The sequence below is a fragment of the Passer montanus genome, unplaced genomic scaffold (assembly GCF_014805655.1).
Source record: "Passer montanus isolate IOZ18808 unplaced genomic scaffold, ASM1480565v1 scaffold224, whole genome shotgun sequence".
NCBI lineage: Eukaryota > Metazoa > Chordata > Aves > Passeriformes > Passeridae > Passer > Passer montanus.
In genome coordinates this window covers 263,012-272,163 of record NW_024366860.1, presented here as the reverse complement: position 1 = coordinate 272,163, position 9,152 = coordinate 263,012, and the positions used below count along the sequence as shown (strand labels likewise).

Here is a 9,152-nt window from a genome sequence, read left to right as displayed (position 1 = left end):
CCGGAGCGGCGGCTCCCGGGGGTCCCGCAGCCACGAGGGGCCGGGAGCGGAGGGGAGGGGGTCCCGCGGCGGGGGGGCCGGGGGTCCCGGCCATGAAGAGGATGTTCTCCTGCTCCAGCTCGCAGGTGACGGTGAGTCCCGCCTGGGAACGGGGGCCGGTGGCGGCTGCCAGCCCCGGTGCCAGCCCCGGTGCCAGCCCCGGTGCCACGGCCACCCCAATCCCGGTGCCAGCCCCGGTGCCAGCCCCGTCCCGGTGCCAGCCTGATCCCAGCCCGCTGCCGGCTGTGACCGCCCCCAGTGCCAGCCCCGCTGCTGCCCCAGTCCCGACCCCGCTCCAGCTGCGACGATCCCAGAGAAATTCCACTCCCAGCCCCGGTTCCGGTCCCGATCCTGGCTCAAATCCCTGTCCCAGCCCCGATTCCCAATCCCAGCCCCAATCCCAATCCCAAACCCTGTCCCAGCCCTGATTCTGGTCCCGATCCTGGCTGCAATCCCTGTCCCAGCCCCAATCCCAATTCTGATCCCGGCCCCAATCCCTGTCCCTGTCCCAGCCCCAATCCCTGTCCCAGTCCCAATCCCAGCCCCATTCCCAGCCTCCACCCCAATCCCAGCCCCAGTCCTGACCCGAATCCAGCCCCCAGCCCATCCCCGCTCCCAGTCCCAGTTCCCGTTCCCAGACCTGGTCTCGGTTCCCGGTGCCGGTGCCGGTGCCGGTGCCGCCCCTCGCGGTGCCACGCTGGAGCCCAGCCCGGCTCGGTGGCACTCGCCAAACCAGCCGGGCGGGCACAGGCCGGGACACGCCGCGGCCTCTCCGCCCCTCCCGGCTCCGCGGGGACCCGCGCGGCGGGGAAACTGAGGCACGGCAAGCGCGGGGGGACCCGCACCGGGGGGGTCCCGTCCTGGATTCGGGGTCCCGCAGGTGGAGAGCTGGACGCGGTCCCGCACCGGCGGGGTCCCGTCCCGGGGCGGGCTCTGGGGTCCCGTCCTGGATTCGGGGTCCCGCAGGTGGAGAGCTGGACGCGGCAGGACCAGAAGCTGCTGGAGGCGGTGACACGCGGGGACGTGGCCCGGGTGGCCGCCCTGGCAGCCCGCAAGGCCGCCCGCCCCGCCAAGCTCAACGCCAGGGGACAGTCCGCGTATGTCACCCCCGGGGGGACACTGGGGCGCTCGGGGGGGGGCACAGGGGTCACGGCCACCTCTCCCCCCACCCCAGGCTCCACCTGGCCGCGGGCGGGGGTCTCACCGAGTGCCTGACGCTGCTGCTGGAGCACGGGGCTCCCGTCAACGGGACCAACGATGACGGTAGGTGGGGACAGCTGGGGACACCTTGGGGACACCTTGGGGACTGCCAGGCAGGTCCCGGTGTCACCTGTGGAGGAGCTCAGACCTGCAGCCCAAGGCAGGGAGCCCCGGGAGCACCCTGGGGGTGTCCCCTGAGGGACGGGGTTGTCCCCTGGGGGTGTCCCCTGCGGGATGGGGGTGTCCCCTGGGGGTGTCCCCTGAGGGACGGGGGTGTCCCCTGGGGGTGTCCCCTGAGGGACGGGGGTGTCCCTTAGGGCAGCAGTTGTCCCCCGGGAGTGTCCCCAGAGCCCCTCCTGTCCCCACAGGCAGCACCGCCCTGCACTTGGCCACCATCGCCTGCCAGCCCCAGTGTGTGAAGGTGCTGCTGCAGGTGGGAGAGGGACGGGAACGGGGTGGGATGGGATGGGATGGGATGGGATGGGATGGGATGGGATGGGATGGGATGGGGTGGGGTGGGATGGGAGGGGAGGGGGGATGGGATGGGATGGGATGGGATGGGATGGGAATGGGAATGGGAATGGGAATGGGATGGGAACGGGAATTGGAGTGGGATGGGATGGGAGTAGGATGAGAATGGGAATGAGATAAGAGAGGGATGGGAATGGGAGTGGGAACAGGGTGGGAATGGGAATGGGATGGGATTGGATTGGAACAGGAACTGGAATGGGATGGAAGTGGGATGGGAATGGGAACTAGAATGGGATGGAAACGGGAATTGCATTGGGATGGAGCTGGGGGTGAAAACAGGCATGGAGACCAGGATAGAGCCAGGGATGGGATGGGGATGCAGAGGAGGATGAGGATGGAGGTGGGATGGACACAGGGACAGGAATGAGGATGGGAGCAGGGCTGGGATGGAGCAGGGCCGTTCCCATTCCCATTCCCATTCCCCCCAGCACGGAGCCAACGAGCGCCACGTGGACGGGCAGAACCGGACTCCGCTGCACTGGGCTGGTGAGGAGGGGACACGGGGACACCCCGGGACTTGTGGGGGACACCAGAGGGGTCCCCCAGAGGCCCTGCAGTGACACCAGCCCCCCGCAGCCTCCTCGGGCTGCGCCTCCAGCGTCCTCCTGCTCTGTGACCACGAGGCCCCTCTGGATGTCCCCGACGCTGTGAGTGGGGACAGGGGGACAGCAGGGGGGGACAGGGGACAGCACGGGTTGGTGCTCACCCCAGGTGTCCCCCCAGCACGGCCAGACGCCCCTGATGCTGGCAGCACAGCGGAACCACGTGGCTGTTTGTGCCCAGCTCCTGCGGCGCGGGGCCCAGCCCGGGCTGGCCGACAGGGATGGCAGGTGGGTGACAGGGGACACTGGGGACACTGGGGTGTCCCCAAGGGTGTCACCGCTGCGGGGAGGGGATGGGGGTCACCTGTGCCACTGTGTCACGGTGCCATCAGTGTCACTGTGCCCCTGTGCCACCCACTGCCACCGTTCTCTGTCCCCGTGTCACATCCCCATGTCCCTCCGTGTCACATCCCCCTGTCCCTCCATGTCACGTCCCCGTGTCCCTCCGTGCCACGTCCCCCTGTCCCTCCATGTCACATCTCCATGTCCCTCCGTGTCACATCTCCATGTCCCTCCGTGTCACATCCCGGCTCAGGACAGCGCTGGAGCTGGCCCTGGCTCACGGCAGCCTGGAAGTGGCCGAGCTGCTGCAGGGCCACAAGAGGGACAAGGACACTGGGAATGTCACCGGGAATGTCACCGGGAGTGTCACCGGGAGTGTCACCGGGAGTGTCACCGGGAGTGTCACCGGGGACGCCCCGAGCTGGGCTCTGCAGAAGCTCCCAGACTGCGGGAGGAGAGGTGAGACCTCCTGGAGCCCCCCAGAAAAAGGGGAAAAAATGGGGGGAAACGGGAAAGCAACTGGGGAAAATTGGGAAAAATTGGTAAAAATTGGGAAAAATTGATTGTGTTTTTCCTTCCTGCAGAGAATGGCGCTGGACAGGTGGGAATCCAGGGCGAGGAAGAGGAGGAGGAAGATGAGGAGCAGCGGGACGGGCGCGCTGCCCGGTGGCTGCGGGAGGAGCTGGCGAGGAAGACTCTGGAATGCCGGCGGCTGGAGGAAGCTGCCGGGGGCATCCGGCGGCGGCTGCGGGAGCTCCTGCGGCTCCTGCCGGGACGGGACGCGGCTGAGGATGAGGAGGGTGAGGAGGATGACTGCGCCTGCCTGGAGCTCCTGGCCCGGCGCGTGGCGGAGCTGAGGAAGAGGACGAGGGATGAAGAGTGGCAAGGAGGACAAGGCAGCGGCGAGGCCCCGGCGCTGCTCCCGTTCCTGGCCTGGCTGGCAGAGGAGTGCTCCAAGATGCGGGAAGCCTTCTCCCGGAGCCAGGAGCTGCGTGGGGAAGCCGAGAATTCCCCCCGGGAGCCGCCTTGGGAGCAGCTGGCGGCGGGGCTGGAGCAGGCGCTGGAGCAGCAGGACCAGATCCACGCCAGGATGCTCCGGGAATCCCAAACCCTGCTGGAACAGCTCCGCCGGGAGCCGGTGAACGGCACGGAGCCGGCTGCGGGCGGGAAGAACCGGGAGGAGACGCCGGGAGAGCGCGGGAGGATGGAGAGGGAGCTGCTGGAGCTGCGGGAGGGCAACGGGAAGCTCCTGGTGGAGCTGGCGCGGCTGGGCCGGGAGCGGGAGCGGCTGCAGCGGGAGCTGCGGGAGCTGCGGGATCCCGGCGAGCGGGACGAGGCGCGGCGGCTGCGCCGGGAGCTGCGGGCGCTGCGGGACGGGCTGGGAGCCAAGGTGCGGGAGGCGGGCGGCGACGCCGGGGCCGCGATTCTGCGGGATTTGCAGCGGCGGCTGGACGCGCTGGTGCGCTCGCAGCACGAGGCCCTGCAGCTCCTCACGGAGATGGAGGGGGAGCCCGGAGAAACGCCCGGGAGCGACGGCGAGGGCGACACGCCGGCAGAACCGGGAGCCGGGGGCCCGCCGGGCTCGGAGGCGGAGCGGTGGCGGGAGGCGGCGGCGGCGGCCGAGGAGAGGGCGGCCGGGAGGGAGCGGGAGCTGCGGGAGCTGCGGGAGACGGCGGAGGGGCTGGAGCGCAGCCGGGCAGCGCTGCGGGAACGCGCGGCCCGGCTGGAGCGCGCCTGCCGCGACAAGGACGGGAAGGTGAGGGACGGGGAGGGGACCTCCCCAGAACCATCCCACCGATGCCATCATCATCCTCTGCCGTCCTTGTGCCCATTGCTGAACCCTTCCCGTCATCATCCTCTGGCGTCCTTGTCCCCACTGCCGACCCCTTCTCATCTTCCTCTTTTTCCCATCCTTGTCCCCATTGCCGACCCTTTCCCATCTTCCTCCCATATCCATCCCCATGTCCTTCCCATCACCATCCCCTTCCCAGTCCTCTTTCCGTCATCATCATCATCATCATCGCTTTCTCACCATTCTTCCCATCACCATCTGCATCCCCATCCCCTTCCCATCCCATCCCATTGATCCCATCCCATCCCATCCCATCCCACCTTTCTCACCGTTCTTCCCATCACCATCACCATCTGCATCCCCATCCCATCCCATCCCATCCCATCCCATCCCATCCCATCCCATCCCATCCCATCCCATCCCATTCCCCTCCTGTTCCCCCTCCCAGCCCCATTTGGGGTCACCTCGGGGGGAGCTCAGCAGGACCCTGGGGGCTGACAGGGACCAAGGGGGGCTCTGGGGGGGCTGAGAGCCACCACCCCCCCTCCAGTGCCCCAAATCCCCCCCTGCCTTTGCCCCCCCAGCTGAAGCAGCTGCTGGTGGAGACGGAGAAACTCTCGGCCGAGGTGTTGGGGCTGCGGGGCCGCAGCGCCCGGCTGCAGCTCCAGCTGGAGGTGAGGACAGCGCCCGGTGTCACACCGTGTCACCTCTGTCACCCTGAGCCACCCAGCGCCACCCTGTGCCCCCCCAGGTGCAGCAGAAGCAGCACCGGGACACCGTGGCCGTGTACCGCAGCCACCTCCTCCACGCTGCCCAGGTGGGACCCCCGGCCCGCCCGGGCCCTCTGGGGGGGTGGGGGCACAGTTTTGGGTGGGATCCCGGGAAAAGCCGCTCTCCCTCCCCCGCAGGGATTCATGGACCAGGGCGTCCACGCCGCGCTGCTGCGGATCCTGCGCGCCGAGGCGGGAGCAGGGCTGTGGCATTAAACCGGGACACTGCCACACACGTGTCCTGTTCTGTGTCCTGCTCTGTGTCCTGTTCCGTGTCCCGTTCCATGTCCTATTCCCCATTCTGTGTCCCATCCCATGTCCCCATTCTGTGTCCCATCCCATGTCCCGCTTGGTGTCCCCATTCCATGTCCTATTCCGTGTCCCCTCCCAGTTCCATGTCCCCATTCTGTGTCCCATCCCATGTCCCGCTTGGTGTCCCCATTCCATGTCCTATTCCGTGTCCCCCTCCCATGTCCTCATCCCATGTTCCCATCCCGTGTCCCCATTCCATGTCCTCCTATTCTGTGTCCTTAGCCCGTGTCCCATCCCATGTCCCCATCCCAACAGCCCGCGGAAGGGGCTGCACCCTGCTCCACTCCCCTGCAATCCACCCGAAACCACACAAAGCCACTCCTGGGGTCTCCACGTCCCCACTCCAGCACGGGCTGGGATCCCACTGAAGTTTATTCCCATTGAAGTTTATTCCCACTGGGATCCCGCTGAAGTTCATTCCCACTATAGTTCATTCCCACTGGAAGTTTATTCCCCTGAAGTTCATTCCCACTGAAGTTTATTCCCACTGGAAGTTTATTCCTGCTGGGATCCCACTAAAGTTTATTCCCACTGGATATTTATTCCTGCTGAAGTTTTTTCCCCTGAAGTTTATTCCCCTGAAGTTTTTTCCCCTGAAGTTTATTCCCCTGCAGTTCATCCCCCCTGAAGTTTGTCCCCGCCGCCCCCGGCCCAGCCCCCTCGCCGCCTCCCCAGCGCGAATTTGGTGCCGGTGCTGACGCGCTCCAGGTCGGGGCCGCGGGCCGGGGCCCGGCGCAGGAGGATCCCGGTGGGAATGCGGGAGCTGCGGAGGCCGCCGGCGCTCAGCTCCGTGATCCTGGGGCAGGGAGCGGCTCAGGGACGGGGCCACAGCCCCGGGGGTCCCAGCCCCGTGTCACTGTCCCCACGGGGCAGGGGGCTCACCCCACGGTGGCGGGCAGCTCTCCGGGGAATGATCCCGGTCCCGATCCCGATCCCGATCCCGGTCCTGGTTCTGGTTCTGATCCCGGTCCCGGTCCCTCGGCCCCGTCCTCGGTGGCCGCGATGGCCTCCAGGACCCGCGGCTCCAGCCAGGCCACGGCGCTGACCTCACACGGGCTCGGACACAGCCGGGCCTGGGTACGGACCCCCCGTGGAGGGAGGGAGAGACCCCCACGGTGGGGGGGACCCCAACCTCCACAGGGACCCCCACCCACGGAGGGACCCCAGCCCCGGGAGGGGAGGAACAGTCTGGCCTTGGGGGGACCCCCACCCTCGGAGAGACCCTCAGAGAGGGAATGCAACGCCAAGAGGGGACCCCCACCCATGGAGGGACCCCCTCAAGAGGTGCCCCCCACCATGGAGATGCCCCCCACCCATGGAAGGACCCCACCTATAGAGGTGCCCCCTACCCATGGAGGGACCCCCACAGAGGTTGCCCCCACCCATGGAGATGCCCCCCACCCCTGGAGGGACCCCACCCATGAAGGGACCCCCTTGAAGGTGCCCCCCACCCATGCAGGGACCCCACCTATGGAGGTGCCCACCACCCACAGAGGGACCCCATCCATGAAGAGACCCCCTCGAAGGTGCCCCCCACCCATGGAGGGACCCTCACAGGATGTGCCCCCAACCCATGGAGGTGCCCCCCACCCATGCAGGGACCCCAACCCTCAGGGACACCTTGGAGGTGCCCCCCACCCATGGAGATGACCACCACCCACGGAGGGACCCCACCCATGGAGGGACCCCCCCCAGAGGTGCCGGTGCCCCCCACCTGCAGCTGCTGCCGGGGCTCGGCGGAGCGCAGCCCCAGGTAGGTGACAATGTGGTGACAGCGCGGTGGCCCCCAGCTCAGCGAGGGGGGGAACAGGGACTGCGGGGGGGCAGGGGTGACCCGTGGGGCACCCGCGGCTGTCCCCCCCTGCCCGGCCCCGGTTTGGGGGGGGTCGTTACCTCCCAGAGGCCGAGCAGGCGCCAGGAGAAGGTGCCGGGCTCCAGGCGCAGCCCCGTCTCCTCGGCCAGCTCCCGCAGCCCTGCGGCCACCAGCTGGGGGTCGGGGGGGGTCAGGGGACACCCGTGTCCCCGCACCCCCCCGGGCACCCCCTGCCCTCCCGCGGGGTCACCTCACCTCCTCTCCCGGCTCCAAGTGCCCGCCTGTGCGGGGGGACAGCAGTCAGGGGACCCCGAAGCCGCTGTCCCCCCCCGAGCGGGGGGTCCCCAGCGCTGCTGTCCCCCGTCCCCGCGCTCACCCGGTGGCACCCAGACGTTGGGGAAGTGGCGCAGAGTGGCGGCGCGGCGGGTCAGCAGGACGTGGCCGCAGGTGGCCTCCAGCAGCACGGCCACCGCTGCGGCCACCCCCGGCTGTCCCCCCCGGCCGCCCGGCGTGTCACCCCCCAGCTTGGCGGGGCAGAAGGGGGGTCTCTGCGGGGACAGGGGATGTCAGGGGGGCGGTGACACTGGGGGGGGACGCGGTGACACCGGGGGTGGTGGCGGCCCCGCGCACCTTGAGCACGGTGGCGGCGGAGCCGGGGAAGGGCACATCGGAGATGAGGAAGCGGCCGCGCTGCAGCCCGCAGCTCACCGGGGCCCAGTCGGCGTGCGGGGGGCAGAAGGCGCCGGTGACACTCTGCGGGGACACCGCGCGCGCTGTCACCGCGGGGCCGCCGCGGGGCCGCGACCGCGCCCTGCAGGAGGTGACGGGAAAGGCCCCGCCCACGGGATGTCACCGGGGGTTGGGGACAGTTCTGGGTCCCCCGTGTCCCGTGTGCGTCCCCGTGTGTCCCCTGTGTGTCCTGTGCGTGCCCCCTGTCCCCTGTGTGTCCCCAATGTGTCCCCTGTGTGTGTCCCACCATGTCTTGTGCGTGTCCCCCCGTGTGTCGTGTGTGTGTCCCCGTGTGTCCCCTGTGTGTCCCCTGTCCCCCGTGTGTGTCCGCGTGTGTCCCCCGTGTGTCCCCCTATCCCCTGTATATGTCCCCATGTGTCCTGCATGTGTCCCCTGTCCCCTGTGTGTGTCCCTAATGTGTCCCCTGTGTCCTGTGTGTGTCCCCCCATGTCTTGCGTATGTCCCCCTGTCCCCTGTGTGTCCCCCGTGTGTCCTGTCTGTGTCCCCTGTGTGTCCCCCGTGTGCTACGTGCCCACGACCTCCCCGTCCCCCCCCCGGCGACACTGCCACCTGCCGCGGGCGCTGCCACCCCTCGGGGACCCCACCGGCACCCCGCCGTCCCAACCCCGGCATGTCCCCAGAGTCCCCTTGGAGCAGCCAGGGTGACACCTGGGGACCGCGCTGGGCCAGCTCGGCGCCCCCAGCACGCCCCAGTAACTCCCAGTACATCCCAGTAGCTCTGGTGGCTACCGGGGCGAGGCGAGTGGCCACACGCGGGTGGCAGGTGACACCTCTGGGGACAGAGGGGGACACACCGAGGCGTGCCTGGGGGGGGGGTCTCACGCTCGGGAGCGCGCACGGAAGGGGGGGGCGGGGGCGTCCCCGCCGTGCCCGCGCACACGCGCGTGCAAAACCCCCCCCGGCCGTTAATGAGGATGAGCTCATTAACGGGGATTAACGCCTATCTATAGCGGGGCGGCGGGGGCAGCCCCGGGCCCGCGGCGGGGGCTGCGGGGGTCCCCGGTGCCGCCCCCGGCCCCGCTCCGGCCGCTGCCCGGTCCCGGCCCGTTCCGGGAGATCGG

The 9,152-nt window shown here is 69.1% G+C and overlaps 2 protein-coding genes across 2 annotated transcripts in view; one reads left to right on the top strand and one right to left on the bottom strand.

The window, feature by feature from the left end:
- LOC120502616 overlaps nt 1-5,896 on the top strand; it is a 19,020-nt gene extending 13,124 nt beyond the window's left edge. The window contains exons 23-33 of the mRNA XM_039710189.1: nt 920-1,136; nt 1,214-1,302; nt 1,608-1,672; nt 2,199-2,256; nt 2,347-2,417; nt 2,494-2,600; nt 2,908-3,113; nt 3,239-4,410; nt 5,031-5,263; nt 5,355-5,583; nt 5,876-5,896. Of these exons, the coding sequence (XP_039566123.1) occupies nt 920-1,136; nt 1,214-1,302; nt 1,608-1,672; nt 2,199-2,256; nt 2,347-2,417; nt 2,494-2,600; nt 2,908-3,113; nt 3,239-4,410; nt 5,031-5,263; nt 5,355-5,583; nt 5,876-5,896 (2,468 nt within the window). The remainder of the gene's footprint in view (nt 1-919; nt 1,137-1,213; nt 1,303-1,607; nt 1,673-2,198; nt 2,257-2,346; nt 2,418-2,493; nt 2,601-2,907; nt 3,114-3,238; nt 4,411-5,030; nt 5,264-5,354; nt 5,584-5,875) is intronic.
- A 104-nt stretch (nt 5,897-6,000) lies between these two features.
- NUDT17 (nudix hydrolase 17) lies at nt 6,001-8,187 on the bottom strand (the record flags this gene model as incomplete). Its single annotated transcript, XM_039710188.1, has 7 exons — nt 6,001-6,324; nt 6,411-6,601; nt 7,243-7,341; nt 7,422-7,514; nt 7,597-7,622; nt 7,718-7,889; nt 7,972-8,187. Coding segments are annotated over 7 exons (978 nt in total), but the record flags the coding sequence as incomplete, so codon positions are not given.
- Between the last annotated feature and the right edge of the window lie 965 nt (nt 8,188-9,152).